At 47.6% G+C, this 22,103-nt stretch overlaps 1 protein-coding gene and 1 long non-coding RNA gene across 4 annotated transcripts in view; one reads left to right on the top strand and one right to left on the bottom strand.

The window, feature by feature from the left end:
• The window catches only part of ELAVL1 (ELAV like RNA binding protein 1), a 165,350-nt gene that overhangs the window by 109,455 nt on the left and 33,792 nt on the right, over window positions 1–22,103 (top strand). For both annotated transcript variants that reach the window (XM_068233799.1, XM_068233798.1), the window contains exon 5: window positions 14,708–14,933. In XM_068233799.1, coding sequence (XP_068089900.1) covers window positions 14,708–14,933 — 226 coding nt within the window. The remainder of the gene's footprint in view (window positions 1–14,707; window positions 14,934–22,103) is intronic.
• Window positions 1–22,103, bottom strand: part of LOC137509034 (uncharacterized) — a 34,857-nt gene that overhangs the window by 9,195 nt on the left and 3,559 nt on the right. The window contains exons 2-3 of one of the 2 annotated variants that reach the window (XR_011020487.1): window positions 13,971–14,147; window positions 13,478–13,580 (exon numbers count right to left, since the gene is read on the bottom strand). This is a non-coding gene — a long non-coding RNA (uncharacterized lncRNA). The remainder of the gene's footprint in view (window positions 1–13,477; window positions 13,581–13,970; window positions 14,148–22,103) is intronic. The other variant, XR_011020488.1, reaches the window with a different exon arrangement.

Genomic DNA, 22,103 nt, shown 5'->3' with positions numbered 1-22,103 from the left:
CCCCAGGTGTCCTCCTGTGTCCCTCCTGTGGTCCCCCCCAGGTGTCCTCCTGTGTCCCTCCTGTGTCCCCCCCAGGTGTCCTCCTGTGTCCCTCCTGTGGTCCCCCCCAGGTGTCCTCCTGTCCCCCCCCCAGGTGTCCTCCTGCCCCCCCCCCAGGTGTCCTCTGTGTCCCTCCTGTGTCCCCCCAGGTGTCCTCCTGTGTCCCTCCTGTGTCCCCCCCAGGTGTCCTCCTGTGTCCCCCCCAGGTGTCCTCCTGTGTGTCCCCCCAAGGTGTCCTTCTGTGTCCCCCCCCAGGTGTCCTCCTGTCCCCCCCAGGTGTCCTCCTGTCCCCCCAAGTGTCCTCCTGTCCCCCCCAAGTGTCCTCCTGTCCCCCCCCAAGTGTCCTCCTGTCCCCCCCCAAGTGTCCTCCTGTCCCCCCCCCCCCAGTGTCCTCCTGTCCCCCCCCCCCCAAGTGTCCTCCTGTCCCCCCCAGTGTCCTCCTGTCCCCCCCAAGTGTCCTCCTGTCCCCCCCAAGTGTCCTCCTGTCCCCCCCCAAGTGTCCTCCTGTCCCCCCCCCCCAAGTGTCCTCCTGTCCCGTCCCCCCCAAGTGTCCTCCTGTCCCCCCCAAGTGTCCTCCTGTCCCCCCAAGTGTCCTCCTGTCCCCCCCGGTGTCTTCCCAAAGTGCTCCTGTCCCCCCCCCCAAGTGTCTTCCCAAAGTGCTCCTGTCCCCCCCCCCCAAGCGTCTTCCCAAAGTGCTCCTGCCCCCCCCCCCCCCAGCGTCTTCCCAAAGTGCTCCTGTCCCCCAAGTGTCCTCCTGTCCCCCCAAGTGTCCTCCTGTCCCCCCAAGTGTCCTCCTGTCCCCCCAAGTGTCCTCCTGTCCCCCCAAGTGTCCTCCTGTCCCCCAAGTGTCCTCCTGTCCCCCCCCCCCCAAGTGTCTTCCCAAAGTGCTCCTGCCCCCCCCCCCCCAGTGTCTTCCCAAAGTGCTCCTGGCCCCCCCAGTGTCTTCCCAAAGTGCTCCTGGCCCCCCCAGTGTCTTCCCAAAGTGCCCCTGGCCCTCCTGTCACCCCCAGTTGTCCTGCTGTACCCCATGTGTCAGTGCTGTACCCCATGTGTCAGTGCTGTACCCCATGTGTCAGTGCTGTACCCCCATGTGTCAGTGCTGTACCCCCATGTGTCAGTGCTGTACCCCATGTGTCAGTGCTGTACCCCCATGTGTCAGTGCTGTACCCCATGTCATTGCTGTACCCCATGTGTCCTCCTGTCCCCCCAAGTGTCCTCCTGTCCCCCCCAGGTGTCCTCCTGTCCCCCCCAGGTGTCCTCCTGTCCCCCCCAGGTGTCCTCCTGTCCCCCCCCCCCAGGTGTCCTCCTGTCCCCCCCCCCCAGGTGTCCTCCTGTCCCCCCCCCCAGGTGTCCTCCTGTCCCCCCCCCCCCAGGTGTCCTCCTGTCCCCCCCCCAGGTGTCCTCCTGTCCCCCCCCCCCCCAGGTGTCCTCCCAAAGTGCTCCTGTCCCCCCCCCAAGTGTCTTCCCAAAGTGCTCCTGTCCCGTCCCCCCCCCAGTGTCTTCCCAAAGTGCTCCTGCCCCCCCCCCCCCCCAGTGTCTTCCCAAAGTGCTCCTGCCCCCCCCCCAGTGTCTTCCCAAAGTTCTCCTGGCCCCCCCCCCAGTGTCTTCCCAAAGTGCTCCTGGCCCCCCCCCCCAGTGTCTTCCCAAAGTGCTCCTGCCCCCCCCCCAGTGTCTTCCCAAAGTTCTCCTGGCCCCCCCAGTGTCTTCCCAAAGTGCTCCAACCCCCCCCCCCCCCCCCAGTGTCTTCCCAAAGTGCTCCTGGCCTCCCCCCAGTGTCTTCCCAAAGTGCTCCTGTCCCCCCCCCCCCAAGTGTCTTCCCAAAGTGCTCCTGTCCCCCCCCCCCCCAGTGTCTTCCCAAAGTGCTCCTGGCCCCCCCCCCCCAGTGTCTTCCCAAAGTGCTCCTGCCCCCCCCCCCCCAGTGTCTTCCCAAAGTGCTCCTGCCCCCCCCCCCCAGTGTCTTCCCAAAGTGCTCCTGGCCCCCCCCCCCAGTGTCTTCCCAAAGTGCTCCTGTCCCCCCCCCCCCTCCCAAGTGTCTTCCCAAAGTGCTCCTGGCCCCCCCCCCCAGTGTCTTCCCAGAGTGCTCCTGCCCCCCCCCCCCCAGTGTCTTCCCAAAGTGCTCCTGCCCCCCCCCCCCCCCAGTGTCTTCCCAAAGTGCTCCTGGCCCCCCCCAGTGTTTTCCCAAAGTGCTCCTGCCCCCCCCCCCGTGTCTTCCCAAAGTGCTCCTGCCCCCCCCCCCCCAGTGTCTTCCCAAAGTGCTCCTGCCCCCCCCCCCCCCAGTGTCTTCCCAAAGTGCTCCTGCCGCCCCCCCAGTGTCTTCCCAAAGTTCTCCTGGCCCCCCCAGTGTCTTCCCAAAGTGCTCCTGCCCCCCCCCCAGTGTCTTCCCATAGTGCTCCTGCCCCCCCCCCCCAGTGTCTTCCCAAAGTGCTCCTGGCCCCCCCCCCAGTGTCTTCCCAAAGTGCTCCTGCCCCCCCCCCCCCAGTGTTTTCCCAAAGTGCTCCTGCCCCCCCCCCCCCCCCCGTGTCTTCCCAAAGTGCTCCTGCCCCCCCCCCCAGTGTCTTCCCAAAGTGCTCCTGCCCCCCCCCCCCCAGTGTCTTCCCAAAGTGCTCCTGCCGCCCCCCCAGTGTCTTCCCAAAGTTCTCCTGGCCCCCCCAGTGTCTTCCCAAAGTGCTCCTGCCCCCCCCAGTGTCTTCCCATAGTGCTCCTGCCCCCCCCCCCCCAGTGTCTTCCCAAAGTGCTCCTGGCCCCCCCCCCGTGTCCTCCTCACTGTGTGTCCCACTGTGAATCCCCCCCCCCCCCCCCACTCTGTCGCTGGGTCCCCCCTCTGTCGCCGGGTCCCCTCCTGTGAGAAGCGGCAGCGTCGGAAGCTTACCTCCTCCATCTTGCCCGCAGCGACTGAAGACCTGCGGCACCTGTGGGCGGCTTCCTCTAGTGCCGGCTTGTACTGACGCGTCATTGATCATTGATGACGCGTCATTACAAGCCGGCACTAGAGGAAGCCGCCCACAGGAGCCGGATGTCTTCAATCGCCGCGGGCAAGATGGAGGAGGTAAGCTTCTGACGCTGCCGCTTCTCACAGAGGGGGACCCGGCGACACGGGGGGTGACCCGGCGACACAGGGGGGGGGGGGGGTGGAGACAAGCTGGGAGGACTCACAGTGGCAAGGCAGGGAATACCCGATGGCGTCGGGTCGGCGGTTTGCATCGGCGGGCGTCCGTAAGTCGAGGATTCCCTGCCTTTGCCGTATAAGACGCAGGGACTTTTTCTCCCCATTTTTTGGGGAGAAAAAGTGCGTCTTATACGGCGGAAAATACGGTAACTGCATGGGAATTTGAAAATGATAAACATTTATGATCCCCCTAAACCTCTTTACAGCTGGCAAGATGGGTCACTGTGTAATGTTGTAGAAGGCCTAAGATTACGTACCAATATTCAGCAAGAACATTTTTTTGTTACCCGCAGCAGAATTCATAAGTTTTATTACAAAAAAGTTAGTCTTTAATTAAGTTCAAGAATGAGAGCTGATTTTTTCCAAGCAGGTTGTTTTAAAGTGTATCCAAAAGGAAAAAAGTGCTCCTGGGAGGGTACTTACTCTGGGAGGGGGAAGAAGCTGGATCCTAAACGGACTTCTTCACCAGAGGGGATCCAGCTCTGGTTCCCCCAAAAATTCTCTTGTTGGCGGTGTGCGCAGGCACAGTAGAGGTTTTCCGGTGGGCTCCAGCGGAAATAGACAGATTGTGCCTGCACAGTAAAGCGGATCCAGACAGGTCACACAGTGCTATGCAGAATAGCCCTCCTTGTCTCAGGAGCTCACAATCTTACTTGCTAAGTTGTAATTCTTTCTTTACACACACACCCCACACACACACACAACCTGGAGTGTTGACAAAGCTGAGATCTCCTCCTCATCCTGGTGTCTAGTGGTCATCCCTACCTACCTACCTCCCTCCCCTACACAGTGCACAGATGTCTAGTGACCATCCTTCCTCATACAATTTCTTGGTCTAGTAATCCCAACCCCCCCCCCCCCCCCCCCCCCAATATGGTTTACCAGGTAATAAGGGCTTCACCCTCAATATAGCTCCACTAGTGATCTACAGTATGCCAAACATAATGCAGAGTGGGGAAACCACGATCTAAATTTGATGGTTTTGCAGGCCAGATTTGAACAGCGGGTCTGAGTTTGACATGTATGCCTTAGAGCGAGATCTGTCTAGGGGGCCAATTCCACCGCTTCGTGTATACTCTTTCTAATGGATGCAGAGCTGCTATAGTGACTGTTGTCCACCACCTACATTTGAAAAAGAGACAAACGCACCATATAATCAGAGCTTTGTCCAGTGCCCTGCCTTCACTTTTACTGTTCTTTCTGTCTGGAAACTTGACTGTCCATGTCTCTCAGCGCAAAAGCACGTTTAGACTAGCTAAGATCACTAGAATTGAGTGATTTGTGGGGAAATGTTGGCATCACTCAGTGAAGACAACAATAATTATATGATTGAGGTCTGTGATGTGCACAATGAGTGCTGTAATGATTGTGCTACAGTTCAGACAGTGCCACCAAGGTTCCCATTTACTGGAGCTTTTAGTATGAAAGTAGATATTAAAGGGGCACTATTGCTAATTTCATCTTATTTCGACCCTTTAGCATACATATGCATTGTTGGAGTAATTATGTTTCTCAGTATGTACTCTTATACTAATGTATTTGATCACTGGCAATAAACATTTATAGCAAGGCAGTGACGTCGGTAGTATTACCTTTCCGACGCCAATGCAGACTAAACCATTATGTAATAGGGAGGCATCTGTTACAGATCAGTGAGCGGCCGTTATATTATTCACCCCTCTGGCCAGCTCATGTATTTATTTTCCTCCTTGTAACTGCACTAACGTGCAGTTACTGAGCGCACAGCAGCCGCCGTAAAGTGAGGGACGCAGCCTCCTCCGTACAGCGTAGGAACGTCTGTGTGTAGTTGCCCGGCCGCCAAGGACCCCTTTACCTAAGCTGGCAATGAAACGGACACCTATTGTCCGTTTCTATGGGAACCTGACCGGCTTCCGAACTGCGCAATCTAGCGGCGGAAGCAGGTCAGGTTCCCATAGAAACGGACAATAGGTGTCCGTTTCATTGCCAGCTTAGGTAAAGGGGTCCTTGGCGGCCGGGCAGGGTATCTACATACAGACGCTCCTACCCTGTACGGAGGAGGCTGCGTCCCTCACTTTACGGCGGCTGCTGTGCGCTCAGTAACTGCACGTTAGTGCAGTTACAAGGAGGAAAATAAATACATGAGCTGGCCAGAGGTGTGAATAATATAACGGCCGCTCACTGATCTGTAACAGATGCCTCCCTATTACATAATGGTTTAGTCTGCATTGGCGTTGGAAAGGTAATACTACCGACGTCGCTGCCTTGCTATAAATGTTTATTGCCAGTGATCAAATACATTTGTATAAGAGTACATACTGAGAAACATAATTACTCCAACAATGCATATGTATGCTAAAGGGTCCAAATAAAATGAAATTAGCAATAGTGCCCCTTTAACCATAGTAATCCCTTGGCATACTTGCAGTTGTTTCTGATCGATGCAGTTATTGAAAAATAGTTGCTTAAACAGGTAAGCAGAACAACAATTGGCTACTCCACAACAGAAGTTTTCTAGAACCAGGTGGGAAGCAGTGACCAAAGAGGACATTTGGCCGTTTTTGGGCTTTGTAATCTTTAAGGGAGCGAATAGGAATCCCCTGCAGAAGTGGTATTAGACAACTAATAAATTACTTGCTACTCCATTCTTTGGCATAGTCACGTAAGAGTACAAATTTTCTTTGAAATAAGTTTTTCATTACACTTTCCAAGCAATAAAGAATTTCATCCTGCACCAAAACTAAGGCAAATTTCAGAAGTACAGTATATCAAATGATTCTAAAGGGTTTCCAACAGAGCTATGCCCTAGAAAGAAATCAGCATTGATGGAAGTCTAATTGCTTACAAGGGAAGGCTCAACTGGGTACAACATACAGTTGTGTTCAAAATTATTCAACCCCCAATGCTGTAAAGGGTTTTAGGGAATTTAGTGTACATTTGTAATTGTGTTCAGAATGTAAATCTTACAAGGACTTTTTAAAGAACCAAATGCAACTAAAATGACCAATTGTTTTTGTAATACAGTATTAAATGTTTTTTTGTGATTTCTTTGACAAAATTATTCAACCCCTTAAGGCGGATCCGAGATGAAAAACTATAACAAGTAACTTGTCTATATATCTTATCTAAAGTTTAGATGGCTTACACAGCAAATCTAGCTGCAAACAGTTTTAATAGAATATGATTATTTATTCCTGTGATACGACAGCAGCCATGTTGTTTGTAAACATTACACAGAGGCAGGCTTATCTGTATCTTGAGCCATCAGCCATTCTCCTCCTCCCCTCTGCCTCTGAAATCAATGGCTAGTAACACCTCCTCCTCCTCCTGCCCAGACTGAGCTCCCATGAGCCCTTGCTACTGCCAAGGCTCTCGGAAACCCTGTGGGCGTGGCTTTTTTAGTTTATAGGGAATTAGAGTATTAAAATAAAAACAAAAAAGTATTTGGCTTGAGCAATGCCCTATAAACAATAGGAACGGAACACAATTTTGCAATGTGTAAAAGTTCACCTCGGATCCACTTTAAAGACTACCACTCTTAGGCCTCTTTTCATGAACTGTTGATAGGCAGTGAAATGCCTGTCAAACTCTCCCAACTGCTCACTGCTGCCTGGTAACTGCTTGCTGAGCACACAGCTCAACAGTCCGTGGAAAGGAGGCCTTAAGAACAGAGGTTCATTCAAGTGTTTTCGATCAGGTATTGAAAACACCTGTGGATGTTAACAAGCAGCAATCAAGCATAATAAGCACCGATTAGGCAGATTTAAAATGACTGTGATACTCAGCTCCTTCTAGACATTTACTGGTGTGTTTACAAACATGGGGAAGTCAAGAGAATGGTCCAGGAAGACAAGAGAAAAGGTGATTTATCTTCACAGGAAGGGCATTGGCTATAAGAAGATTGCAAAGATGTTAAACATATCAAGAGACACCGTAGGAAGCATCATTCGCAAATTCAAGGCAAAGGGCACTGTTGAAACGCTACCTGGTCGTGGCAAAAAGATGACTTCGACTGCTGTGCGCTACCTGAAGCGCAAAGTGGAGAAAAGTCCCGGTGTGTCTGCTGAGGAACTGAAAAAAGATTTGTCAGATGCAGGGAACTGAAGTTTCAGCTCAGACAATAAGGCACACACTGCGTAATGAAGACCTCCATGCCAGAACTCCGAGGCGCACCCCCTTGCTGTTTCCAAAGAATAAAGAGTCGACTGCAGTATGCCAAGTCATGTGGACAAACCACAAAAGTTTTGGGATAGTGTTCTGTGGACTGATGAAACAAACTTAGAACTGTTTGGGCCCATGAATCAATGCTATGTTTGGAGGAGGAAGAACAAGGTCTATGAAGAAAAGAACACATTGCCTACTGTGAAGCATGGATGGGGTCAATCATGCTTTGGGGCGGTTTTGCTTCTGCAGGTACAGGGAAGCTTCAGCATGTGCAAGGTATCATGAATTCTCTTCAGTACCAGGAGTTATTGGATTAAAATGTGATGCAGTCCGTCACAAACCTGAGGCTTGGGAGACGTTGGACCTTTCAACAGGACAATGATCCCAAGCATACCTCGAACTTCCACTAGAGCATGGTTGCAGATTAAAGGCTGGAACATTTTGGAGTGGCCATCGCAGTCACCAGACTTAAATCCGATTGAGAACCTCTGGTGGGACTTAAAGAAAGCAGTTGCAGCGCGCAAGCCTAAGAATGTGACTGAACTGGAGGCTTTTGCCCATGAAGAATGGGCTAAGATACCCATTAGATCGCTGCAAGACACTTGTGTCAAGCTATTCTTCGCGTTTAAGAGCTGTTCTAACTGGAAAAGGATGTTGTAGTAAGTACTAAGAATGAATGTCACTTGAGGGTTGAATAAAACTGATAATGATGTGAGCACAGAAAAGACATTTGTGGTTATTTCATTATAAATGTTATGTTATATTTGTTTGACTTACAAGCAGTGGTGCTCGGATACCCCTTTTCAAAATCCGATCTGGGTCGGATATCCAAGTTCAAAATTTTCCAATACGAATCGGATATCCGACCTCCATATCCGGGGTATCCGGATGGATTTGGACATCTGGATAGAAAAACCGGAAGTGGCCTTTACATTGCTTTAAAGGGGTTTTTAGAGTTAATTAGGCATGTATTATTATTATTTGGCCTAGGTTCCAGACAGCGGTTGTGCAGCCCACATTGTGTCCAAAGTCCAGCCGCACAACTGGGACAGGAGTTTTCAGCCAAGACCACTCCACAAAAATTACGCAGCAATTGTGTTTTAGGTTAAATTTAGGTGGTATCAGTGGCCTGTGGCACCCTTGCCTGGCGGTGGGAGCTGCACAGGCAGCAGGAGCAGGGCAATGCGGCAGCAGAAGGTGTAACGTGTGCCAGGAGCATGCCGGACGAGGCACTTGACAAGTGACAGGCAGCAGAGAAGACACTAGTGCACACTAACTGTCACACTGGCACTGTTCACAGCACAGCAGTTCTGTAGAAAGCGAACACAGTGGTACTACTACTCTAACTACTAGCACTGACTGCTGTACTACAGTACTAACTACACAATAAAACAGTAATCCTATCCCCTAACCTATACCTATACCTAAGGCTAATAGCTGGCCAGCAGGCAGCAGCTGGCCTGGTCTGTGCACAGCACACACAGACACATAGCAGCTGCATGCAGCACACACTGACTGTCCCACAAATGACATCAAGCTAATTAATGATTTAACAATAGTGTAGAGCTAGTAGTGAAGGGGTTAATCACTGAACCGCTTTAGGTTTGTAACTGTGTACAGCCCTCTTGCTGCTAGGCCACCAGCACTGGAGCATGTCTCTGTGAGCATTCAGCAAGACGATATGTCTCATCATGGCAGCCCTCCTTATTATACAGGGGGGGCTGGCCAGTGTTCCTTTCTGTGATTGGGTGCCAGGGCTTAGGCTGGGAGGCCTCTGATTGGCTCCAGGACGTCATCACCTTAATTACAGTATTTCGGATCCGGATATCCGGGTCATGTGGCCAAATATCCACAGATAGCTATCCGGATTTTGGCCCAGGTATCCGGAATCTGAATCCGGCCGGATAGCTGAAAAAAGTTCGGCTATCCGGGTTACCTGGATATCTGGAATCCGGATGAGCAGCCCTGCTTTTACAGGTGCCTCTTTGATTTAATTGTAAACAAGATGACTGAAATGATCAAAATGTATTTCAAACTGGCCAAAACACTTAATTTCAGTGGGGGTTGAATAATTTTGAACACAACTGTATGGCATCAAAGAGTGCACGATTTGGTGTAAAGTCCTATATGCTATGCAAATAGTCAGTCGGCTACAATTGAAATTCAATCAAACAAAATTGCACTGAACTACCCTACAGGGAGCCAGAGCAAAATGGAAAAGGGCTCCCCCTGCAGGGGAGAAATATATCTGCTGGGAGGTGAGTAGCTGGGACACGATTCAACTTATGCACAAACTTCTGGAACAGAACCTGTTCATGAGCTGGGGACTTCCTGTACTTTATATTCCTGTAAGATATTTGGATATTTTCCTGAGTTATTTTTTTTTCGGTTGCCAATTTTTCCAGGTTTAATTGTTACACAATGTGTGGATTCTGTCACCCATTGTTATACTTTTTTGATGTGTGGATTCTGTAATCTAGCATAGACCAACGGTTCCAGAATTATGATGTATAAGAGGTTAAAAGCATCTCGTTTTTATTGTTTATTTTCAGTTCTAGTTGACTGATCTCAGTCATTTTCTCTTATGCTTGGGTCACTGGAATTCATGTTCAAATTCTGTTACTATTCCCTTGTAGCTGTCTGAACGATGTACTGTTATTACTTATTTTTTACTTTTTGTGTGCCAGGCTAAAAAAAAAATCCCTTTAATTACATGTATCGGTGTTCATAGGATCCGTGTCCCTATTGGTATATTTTCTTCTACTCCCCTCATTGGTATATGTTCTTCCTTTACTCCACTCATAAAGTAGTTTATAAGTGTCATTGCCATTCTGAAATTGTCAGATTGTGTTTGGCTGAAGGCTTGTACACCCACCTAAGGTTGGCGATAACAACCGCCTGAGCCGATAGGCATGTGTATAGAGGCCGTCAACCCTTAACCTGTAAGCAATCTATCCAGCAGATGAACTCCCCTCCCCCCCGCCTGCCGCGTGATGTCACGCACACACTTCTCTGTCGTCCCTCTACTCCCCTCATAGCAGCAGAGCACGTCGTCTGCTGGACGGCCTGTACAGACATGTCAGCTATGTAGCAATGTTGCCCTAGGGGATCAGGTCCCAGTCCCTGATGGGCAACATGGAATACATTAGGTGTGTACACAACTTAAAACTTACCGTGTATATACTCGAACATAAGCCGAGTTTTTGGACCCAAAAAATGTGTCCAAAAGTGGGGGTCTCTGCTTATATTCGAGCCACTACTCACAAATGTAATCCCCCTCCTTCTTCCCTCGAGCGCACCCTCACCATAAGAACATAAGAGCTGTGCGGCAAAGGCTGCGTCCCGCCCCCCCCCCCCCCCCCCACCTGCTGTTCTTAAGACTGATACATGCAATAGCTCTGTCACCCCTCCTACATGTAATGGAAGTGCCTCTCCGATGCATGCCAAACTCACAGTGCGGCGCGCTGTCAGTATCCTCTTTACTTCAGAGCTCCAGGTCGGGGGGCATGCCTTTGTATGCGCAGAGCCATGTCTGCCATTTACTGATCTGCACCATTAGGTATCCGATACTTCTGACCTCCGGGTCACCGCAGCATTGTGATCGGGGGCGGGCATTTGCATATGCAGCTCGGCAAGTGCTTTTACCGGTCTGCGCTACATTCAGTTCATTAGCCTTTGTCTCGACTCATTTCTATGATACCCTCTAGTGGCGCCTCTCATGCGCCACTACGGGGTCATACAGATGCAACGAGACTGAAAGGCTAATGAACTGAATGTAGCGCAGACCGGTAAAAGCACTTGCCAAGCTGCATATGCAAATGCCCGCCCCCCGATCACAATGCTGCGGTGACCCGGAGGTCAGAAGTATCGGATACCTAATGGCGCAGATCAGTAAATGGCAGACATGGCTCTGCGCATACAAAGGCATGCCCCCCCGACCTGGAGCTCTGAAGTAAAGAGGATACTGACAGCGCGCCGCACTGTGAGTTTGGCATGCATCGGAGAGGCACTTCCATTACATGTAGGAGGGGTGACAGAGCTATTGCAGGTATCAGTCTTAAGAACAGCAGGTGGGGGGGACGGGACGCAGCCTTTGCCGCACAGCTCTACTGTGCCTATTGATGGGGTGCACTGGGAGGTGTTACATTTGTGCATAGTGGGGGCACGCTTCCACTACATGTATGGTGGGAGACGAGACTGCTATTGTGGTTATTATTCAACCACACTATAGCTCTTATACTTAAAGTGACCAGGAATACTTATAGCATATGGTGATAAAACTGCCTAGGTTTCACTTTTCATTCAGTTGCTTTATTTGAGCATTTATTTACAAGACTTTACAGGCAGGATTCACCCTGAAATTTTATCTCCACCATGCCATTTCCTACCCTCGGCTTATAATCGAGTCGATATCTTTTTCCAGTTTGTTTAGGTAAAAGTTGGGGGGGGGGGTCGGCATATACTCGGGTCGGCTTATACTCGAGAATATACGATAGCTGTGTAAACCATGCATAAAATCCTTTGCTATATTGGGGGGGGGGGGGGGCTGCAGAGAATATTCTTTAAGGTTCATACACATCTGTCCAACTATCTACCAAACTTGTCTGTTAAGCCCCATACAACTTTTTGTTGTGAAACTAAAAGTATTTTGCTATTGTTTTAACAGTTGATAAGAAGTCAATCCAACTGTTGGATTGACTTCTTAAAGAGGATTGACTTCTTAAAGAGGAACTGTAACGGCAAAACGTCCCCTGGGGGGTACTCACCTCGGGTGGGGGAAGCCTCAGGATCCTAATGAGGCTTCCCACGCCGTCCTGCGTCCCTCGGGGGTCTCGCTGTAGCCCTCCGTACAGCCGTGACGTAATATTTACCTTCCTGGCTCCTGCGCAGGCGCTCTTATGGCTGTCGGCTCCGAAGTAGGTTGAAATACCCGATCGCCGTCGGGTCCGCTCTACTGCGCAGGCGCAAGTCTCCGGCGCCTGCACAGTAGAGTGGACCCGACGGAGATCGGGTATTTCCGAGCCGAATGCAGCCACAGCGCCCCCGCTGGAGCCAGCAAAGGTAAATATTGAAATTACAGTCGGGCCTGTCGCCCAGCTGTTCATAGGGCTGCAGCGAGACCCCCGTGGGACGCAGGACGGCGTGGGAAGCCTCATTAGGATCCGGAGGCTTCCACCACCCGAGGTGAGTACCCCCCAGGGGATCTTTTTCAAGTTACAGAGTCTCTTTAAGGCCCATACACATGTCTGATTTTTGCGAACGACGGTTCGTTTGAACGTCCTGTCCAGTCGTCTGCACGCCAAATCAGGCGTGTGTACAGACTGTCGTTCGCGTGATAAGACTGAGTTTGAGCGATCCGCCGGGCCTTTAGTCTTATCAGCTTTTTGAACAATAGCAAAATACTTTTTTTGTTTCAGAACAAAAGCTGTTTGACAATTGTGCTGCATAAAAGACCGCTGTTGAGCGTGTGATTTGGGCTTAACAGGCAAGTTTGACAGTTGGTAGGTGTGTATGAACCTTTAGGTTGTCTTATCAATTACTGAGAAAATGTGAAAAGATTTGCCAGTTGTAGACCAAATTTAGTTATTTGCGGTGAAGTGTAATGCCTACTACAATGCAATTTTCTGTCATATTAACCGCTTAATAGATATATTTCTGACAGGTCCGATCTGATTTCCGGTCATTTTTCTGATACATTTTTTGATAACTTCTATACAAAATCGATCAGGAAAAGTATCGGAAATCCAATTGGACTTGTTGGAAATGATTCGACCCATTGATCTGATGGGAAATTGCATTGTGTACCATTCCTAAGGGCCTAACTCCACGATCTGCGAATCGCTGCCCTTTTCTGCACGTGATTTTGGAATACAGAATACCAGCCTAATGAAATTAATAGGCTGCATCCGAATTGCATGCTGGCAACAAAAAACAAAAAAATGCATACAGCGGTTTTCCGCAGGGCGCATCTGAATCCCTATAGTCATACATAGCACAGCAAAGGATATGGATGTGAATTTGCTTCAGCACAGCAGAAATGTGCCCTAAATTTGCCTTTACACCAGTCTTTTGCATCATGTTTTCTAGTCATTTAATGTTTTAGAGCAAAAATTAAATTTTGAATCATACCACTTTAAGCTTTGAAGGATTTCAAAGACCATTGATTTTCCCTGGAGCAATCCAAATGGGGTTCATGCGTTATATTTAAGTCTCCTCCTATTATCAGGCAGCCCTAAAAAGAAAAACAAAAAAACTCGCTTTCTGGTAAGTTTTGGTACAGGTGTTAGGTAGTGGAATTTGGTATACAAGCTGTAAAATGTACCCAGACAGTCTCTGTGACCTCTCAATTACACCCTTCATATTGTATAAACATTTGGTATGCGAGCTTTGAGAAAACAAGTATGTTCGTGATCCTTACATGGATTCAAAAGGTTGCATATTTTATATATCACACAACTACTGAGTACATTCTAGAAATCATATAAGAATGCAAACTGTTATATGAATTATAAAACACATTAAATGTTTCCTAATTATACTTTCACTTTAAGCACACTTACAATTTAATATGCTGTTCAGTGCAGTGTAAAGTGCAAAAATAATTTTTAGTTTAAAAGCGAACCTGAAGCGAGATTACAGGGAGGTTGCCATATTATACCAGTTGCATGGCGTCCTGTTGGCCTTTCTGGTTCGATGCTGGGCATTAGTAGTGTCTGAAGTCCACATCCAAGACAAGCATGTGACTAGTGCAATCAGACTTCAGTCAGAGCACCAGGGGCTCTGTGGCTTAAAAGGGAACCTGTACTGAGTAAAATTTAAAATAAACACATGAGTTAACTTCAAATGAACAATACATAGTTACCTTGCCATCAGTTCCTCTCAGAAGCTCACTATTTTCTTTTGACAATGATCCCTTCCAGTTCTGACAACATTTTGTCAGAACTGAAATATAGAAGTTGCTGTCAGTTACAGCCGAGAGGAGAATTGATGTGTCCATGTTTCTCTATGGCTCAAGTGGGCGATGTTACAGTTTAACTGTGTGCTGACCAGAAAGCTGTTATGGGGTAATGGCCATTTTCAAAATGGAGGATGGAGAATTCCATTGATCACAGTGGACAAACATGACGCAGGAGAGGAAAAAGAGATTGAGTAGACTATGCAGGAGGTAAGTATGACTTGTGTATGTTTATTTTGACTTTTAATTTTCAGTTCAGGTTTTCTTTAAAGTATTAGAAGATCAGTATGACAGCCAGGGAATTAACAATTTTTCATTGGAATATTGATTAAATTGTATTTTAATTTGAAATGTGTAAATCTAAACTGATCATTTGCATTGTTTAAATATTCTTATATTTAAAGGTTTGTCTCGTGGAGTTGCATTTATACGGTTTGATAAACGATCAGAAGCAGAAGAAGCAATTGCAAGTTTCAATGGGCACAAACCACCAGGTTCATCAGAGCCCATAACAGTGAAGTTTGCTGCTAATCCAAATCAAAATAAAAATATGGCGCTTCTTTCCCAGCTTTGCCACTCTCCAGCAAGGAGGTTTGGAGGACCAGTTCATCATCAAGCTCAGAGATTTAGGTAATACTTAGTTTAACATGGTATTCTTAGGGCTACAACAGTGAGTTGCTGTGCAGTGCATTTCAATTCGTTGGGAGTTAACCACTTCAGGATCACAGGGTTTTTTCCCTTAAAAACCATAACAATTTTCACATTTCAGAGCTCCTCCCATTCATTTAGCGATAACTTTACTTATCACACTGAAATGATCTATACATTGTTTTTGCCACAACTTAGGCTTTCTTTGGGTGGTACTTTTAGCTAAGAATTATTTTATATGCATTGTACAAGAAGGAATAATTTTAAAAAAGTTTTTTTTCCCCTTATGTAATAAAAATAAATAAATTAGTGTTTATTTTGGCAACTATGGGGCAGGGGTGGAAAGGGTTAGAAAATGAAAAACGAAGAAAAAAATTATATAAAGTTGTATTATGGTGTAATTGGATGTATTTTTACTTTTTGGCCACAAGATGGTACTACTGAAAATGTGTTCTATAATAGAAACACAGAAACATTTGGTGCTTTTTGACTGTGAGCTTGTGGGCTCGTTTCCACTATCGCGAATCTGCATGCGTCCAACGCATGCAGATCCGCACATGTAATACAAGTGGATGGGCCTGTTTCCACTGTAGCGTTGTTGAGGTGCGTTTTTTTCAGCGTGAAAAAAACGCACAAAAGAGCCAACGATTTCGCCTGCGTCGGGAATCCGTGCGAATCGCCGCTAATGTATTTAATAGTAAAAACGCATGCGTTTGTTACATGCGTTTTTACCCGCGATTTCGCGTGCGATTTCGCACCTTTTTCAATTTTATTTAGCCCTGGCAGTGTCATGGTTAATTTCGCATGGCACCCTGCCATGCGAAATCGCATGCGAAATCGCGGGTAAAAACGCATGTGGAAACGCATCCGCATGCGTTTTTACAAGCGTCGGAATGCGGCCGAAATCGCGTCGCAACAGTGGAAACAAGCCCTGAATCTCCTTGCTGCAAGCTCTCAGAAGTCACAGGCACCGTGATTAGGGTTGGGAACAGCTGATTCTCATACGCCTGTCACAGAAGGAGGCGGATTGCGATGAGGCGAGCGAAAAAGGCATGGGGATCGCAACCGCCCCTGATCCACACGTGAATTGTACAGGGGCATAGATATGCAAACTAAAGATCCTGAAGTAGTTAAAACTCATGGAAATGCACAGCAAACCCATTGACCTTTTTTTTTTTTTTTTTTTTTTTTCCCCATGCAGTTCAACTCACTGACTATTGAGAATGAGCCCTTAAAGGGACTCCGAGGTCATAAAAAAAATGAGTTGTACTCACCTGGGGCTTTCTCCAGCCCAGTGCTGGTCGGGAGGTCCCACGACGGCGTCCTGGCTCTTCTCCTTCTCCCCGCTCTGGAATGGCTGACAGGCCGCAGCCCGGGCGACACTCAGTAGTGTCGGGCTGCTCCTTCCGCATATGACACGGATTACGTCACACGCCGACCGCCTCGCGTCATCACGGCGGCCGGCGTGGCAGTACGGCGCATGCGTGCTTTAATCGCGCATGCGCAGTACTTTCACGCCGGCCGCCGGCGTGTGACGTAATCCGCGTCATATGCGGAAGGAGCAGCCCGACACTCTGCTGAGTGTCGCCCGGGCTGCGGCCTGTCAGCCATTCCGGAGCGGGGAGAAGGAGAAGAGCCAGGACGCCGTCGTGGAACCTCCCGACCAGCACTGGGCTGGAGAAAGCCCCAGGTGAGTACAACTTTCATTTTTTTTTATGAGCTCGGAGTCACTTTAAAGGGAGACTTAAGTCACTGAAAAAAAATGATTTTAACTTATCTGGGGCTTCTTGCAGCCCCCTGGAATCCTCCTGTGCCCACAACGCCGGTCCCAGTCCCTCCTGCCAGCAGCGGTGACACCCGCCCTTCCACAAAGCTGGCCGGTTGCAGCCAGTTGGCGGCTTCTGTGCATCTGTGGCCCCTGATCGCGATTCTGTAGCCAGGAGTACTCTGCATGGCCAGCCACCTTTGCAGGGGTAGCCGCTGCTGGCCTTAGGGACTTGGACCCGACGTCTTAGGCACAGGAGGACTCCAGGGGGTTGCAAGAAGCCCCAGGTAAGTTGAAATCTTTTTTTTTTTTTTTTCCTTTAAAGGACAGTTTTTGCAGGGATGTTTGTCGATTGCTGTACTTGATAACTGGCGTAAATGCAATGCCACCTTACTACCTTCAGTGTCATCTTGCATAAACTGGATTCTTATGATTAAGCCCTGTTTCCAAATTTATCTGAGCTTCCGGGTATAGAATTCCTGTCATACTCCGTTTTAACAACCTAGTTGTTTTCTGCACCATCCTCTGCAGGTGCCAGATAGTAATTTGTGGTGGTATTGTATTTTGTTGGATTTCCAGGAGAGGCCTGTTTAGGGTAAGGTTTAAAGTGTACAGGAATTTACTTAAGCAATCCTCTGCAGCAGTGGTTATGAAGTTAAATTTCAGATATTGCTGAAAGCACGTACTAGGTGGACCTTTCAACATGAAAACACTCGGGAATTCGCCACATTCGTTGCCTCGCTGCTGCCCCACCCAGTGTATAAATGTACTCTCGTGTGTGCATTTATACATTACCTGTCCGGTGTAGCCCACAACGCGGTGCCCATCTGTCTTCGGAATCCCCTGCAGATTATTGTAGGTAGGGAGATCTAGGTGCCCCCTGTATAGATTACCTAGGTACAGGTGTCCCCAAGTATAGGCTAGCTGGGTACATGTCCTCTAGTATAGGCTAGCTGGGTACATGTCCTCTAGTATAGGCTAGCTGGGTACATGTCCTCTAGTATAGGCTTGCTGGGTACATGTCCTTTAGTATAGGCTAGCTGGGTACATGTCCTCTAGTATAGGCTAGCTGGGTACATGTCCTCTAGTATAGGCTAGCTGGGTACATGTCCTCTAGTATAGGCTAGCTGGGTACATGTCCTCTAGTATAGGCTAGCTGGGTACATGTCCTCCAGTATAGGCTAGCTAGGTACAGGTGTCCCCAGTGTAGATAGCAAGGCACAGGGGCCAGTAAATGTTAGCCAACAATATGCTAGCTAGTATAGGTGATGCCCCACCCCCGATCTTACTCACCAAGCCTCTGTCCAGCGATCGATGCAGCCTCCGCGCACAGCTCAGGTATTCTCTATGGGGAGAATCGGGACCGAGCAGCGTCATGACATCATGCGCAGTCCCGATCCTCCCCATAGAGAATTCTGGAGCTGTGCAGGGAGGCTGCAGTGATCGCTGGATAGAGGCTTGGTGAGTAAGAGCAGCTGGATTGTGGGATTGTGGGGTTGGGGAGTACCTATACTAGCTAGTTTATTGCTGGCTTAACATTTAAAGGATACCCGAAGTGACATATGACATGATGATAGACCTGTATATGTACAGTTCCTAGCACACAAAGAACTATGCTGTGTTCCTTTTTTTCTTTCTCTGCCTGAAAGAGTTAAATATCAGGTATGTAAGTGGCTGACTCAGTCCTGGCTCAGACAGGAAGTGACTACAGTGTGACCCTCACTGATAAGAAATTCCCCTTTTTATCTCTTTCTTGCCCTCAGAAGCCATTTCTGCTAGGAAAGTGTTTTATAGTTAGAATTTTTTATCAGTGACGGTCACTTCCTGACTGAGTCAGCCACTTACATACCTGATATTTAACTCTTTCAGACAGAGGAAGAAAAAAAAAAGCAACACCGCATAGTTATTTGTGTGCTAGACACTGTACATACACATGTCTATCATCATGTCACTTCGGGTATCCTTTAATGGAGCCCCTACACCTACCACATTTCTACTTGGGGGATACCTGTGCATTGTAAAACCTCCTGAGCGGCATGCCCAACACTGTCGGACGTGACTTTAAGCAAACATTTCTTGTTGGGCATTCTGTTCAGGATGTTAAACAGTTTTAATCTATTCTTACTGTAGGTTGCTTGCTAGTTTTCCAGACCTTGACAACCAGCATGCACCAGAGGAAATCTAAAGTGTAATTTCAGTGTAGCTCCTGGCGCCATCTTTAGCAAATAGTAAATATCAAAGCTGCTCTCTTTTTGCTGAGGATATGTATGTGACCTGGAATTTCTATAGTGTGCACTGGCTGAAGGTCTCATGACAACTGAGACAGTTAAAGTAAAAAAAAAATTAAAATAGTTTTACATAGGAGATATTAAATCTTCCCCTCGTGTTAAATACTCAACCAGCCTTTTCACTCAAGATACACCTTTTTCTTTTACTCCACATCTGTAATTCGGTATTATTGACCCATGAACTGTAGCACTATAAAAGAAATCCTGTATTGCAGAGATATTTCATCGAAAACTTTCGTTTTTTGTAACTAGGTGAATCTAGTGCACTCAAAACAATCGGCCATGACTAGGGATCTCTTCATCTGAAACGCACTGACCCTTTGGGGTGTCGATTTGGCCTGTGCTTTGAGTTACCTTTAATAAAGAAATTTGCCCACTGTTGCGTTTTTAAAAACTCATAAAAATGCAGCAGTGGGCTCAGGCCTGATTGAAGACTTAACTTTACACAAAAGCTTATTCTTTGCTAAGTCTGTCTCCACTCGTCAGTTTTTCTGTGCATTTTCTGCAACCAATGTTAATCAATGGGCTAGTTCACACTAGAATGCATTTTTCACATGTAGAAAAACAATTGACAGCAATACAAAACTGTCAGACACCTCGTGCAGAAAAACTGACAAGTGGAGACTGCCTAAAGGTGGCCACACACCAACCATTAAAAGATACAATTTTTCACCAATTCGATAATTTCGATCGGTTGTCCCAAAAAATAGAGAGCTTTTCTTAGTTTTTAATCAATAAAATCCGATTGAATTTCCCGTTTTTTGGTTGGTTGTTTTTTTCAATTTTTGGAGATTGGACATGTAGGAATTTTCTGACCAACTTTATCAAGTATGGTATGGTGTTTGATGGATTGTCAATTGATGTACAGTTCCAATCAGTTTTTTTCTAAACTTTCGATTAATTTATTCATGATTGGGGAAAAATTGAGCATAGGTGTGTGGTACATTAGTCAGATTTTTTTTCAACAATTGTAAAGCCCAATCTACACGATACAAATTTTTTTAATCCAATTTGAATCGAATCCCGATCTGACATGTCTGAATCGAATCGGACAAAAAAAATTGTATGGTGTAGATGGGGCTTTACAATCAGAAAAAATGACTTTTCTTGAATTGAACAGATATTTAAAAATTGTATTGTGTGGCCACCTTAAGGCCTCTTGCACACTGCAAGCGATTCAGATTCCGCTTTTTAATCAGTTTTTACTTCAGATTCAGATTCAGATTTGCAGTTTGCTCCCTGCACACTGCAAATCGGAATCTGAATCGGATGTAAAAACAGATTAAAAAGCGGAATCTGAATCGCGTGCAGTGTGCAAGAGGCCTAAGTCAGCTCCTCAGTCTTCACTGCTGTCAGTCCTCTGTCTTTCTGTCCATAGAGAGGTTTGAGCGCATTTCCAAAAAAATCTAACATGATCGTACATAGGTACAAAAGTGTGTGTGTGTTTGTGTGTGTGTTTGTGTGTGTGTTTGTGTGTGTGTTTGTGTGTGTGTTTGTGTGTGTGTTTGTGTGTGTGTTTGTGTGTGTGTGTGTGTGTGTGTGTGTGTGTGTGTTTGTGTGTGTGTGTTTGTGTGTGTGTTTGTGTGTGTGTGTTTGTGTGTGTTAAAAAATGTATAGTAGCAAAGCCGACGTGGTAAGCAACTACAAACAAGAGACGATGAACAGTGCATTAAAGGGGAACTGAAGAGAGAGGTATATGGAGGCTGTCATGTTTATTTCCTTTTAATCAATACCAGTTGCCTGGCAGTCCTGCTGGTCTATTTCTCTGCAGTAGTATCTGATTAAAACCAGAAACAAGCATGCAGCTAGTCTTGTCAGATCAGACTTATAAGTCTGAACCACTGAAACACCTGATCTGCTGCATGCTTGTTCAGGGGCTATGGCTAATAGTATTAGAGGCAGGGGATCAGCAGGACTGCCAGGCAACTAGTATTGTCTAAAAGGAAATAAACATGACAGCCTCCATATACCTCTTTCTTCAGTTCCTCTTTAAGGCAGTGATCTCCAACTGATGGCCAGCATCCAGATCTCTTGTTGCAGCCCGTACACCACCTATGTCCTGTACAACCCCAACCTCCATGCCCCTACCCTAAAGGTCCCAGAACACAGTGCCAGCATAGCAATAAAAACAAAACTAAGCTACAGAACACCACACTAAATTTAATAAAGTGCCAGTCTGCCAGACCAGGGGTACAGCCCCCAAACCTTTTTTACAATTTGACAGTTTCTATGAATCCTTTAAAGGAGCAGTATGTTGAACTGACTTATTATACGATCATTCAATATAACCTTTTTCTAAGTGGAGCAATGTATTGAGCTTGTATTGTTGTAGAATAAAAGTCAAGTATAATAGTACGTTAGCCACAATCAGTGAAGGCGTTGCGCCGGAAGATAAACCTTACTGACGCAGAGTTAGCATATACCATTGTGGAGTAGGAGGCAGTCCTGTCAGCTGTTTGTATTTTCGTTATTCTTCCGCCACCCCCCACCCCTTTGATGATCCTGGAGAGGATTGCTCCTACTTGTAACGGTGTAATGTCTGATTGTGCTGCCCGGAAGCTCCCTTCCACACTGAGTAGCGCGCATGCCCAGTGTGAGGTTAATGATGCTGCTGGAGGTAAAATACTAAATATCTCCGCTCCCACACCTCTTACACTCCTCAAATTTTCAGCGTAGGGAGGGGACCCCCAGAACGACCTATATGCCAAATTGCAGCCCCCGAGACCTGCTGGTTCAGGAGATAGGTTTCTGTAATCTATCTCTGGAACCAGCTGGTTTCGGGGGCTGCAATTTGGCATAGAGGTAGTTCGGGGGGGTCCCCTCCCTACCCTGAAAATTTGGGGAGTGTAAGAGGTGTGGGAGCGGAGATATTTAGTATTTTACCTCCAGCAACATCATTCAATAGGAACTGTGGCTGCACTGTCTCCTACTGCGCATGCGGGGCAGCACAAATCCACAGGCAGCGTAATCGGACACGACACCGGCACACTGGTGCCGTTTTACAGCTCATCAGAGCCTCCTCAGGATAGTGATTTACGGCTCTTACCACCTTCCTCCAAAAGCAAAGAATTCACAAAGGAAAAAAAAAACTGTGTGCCT

The sequence above is a fragment of the Hyperolius riggenbachi genome, chromosome 1 (genome assembly GCF_040937935.1).
Source record: "Hyperolius riggenbachi isolate aHypRig1 chromosome 1, aHypRig1.pri, whole genome shotgun sequence".
Lineage (NCBI taxonomy): Eukaryota > Metazoa > Chordata > Amphibia > Anura > Hyperoliidae > Hyperolius > Hyperolius riggenbachi.
This window is presented reverse-complemented; position numbering and strand designations above follow the sequence as displayed.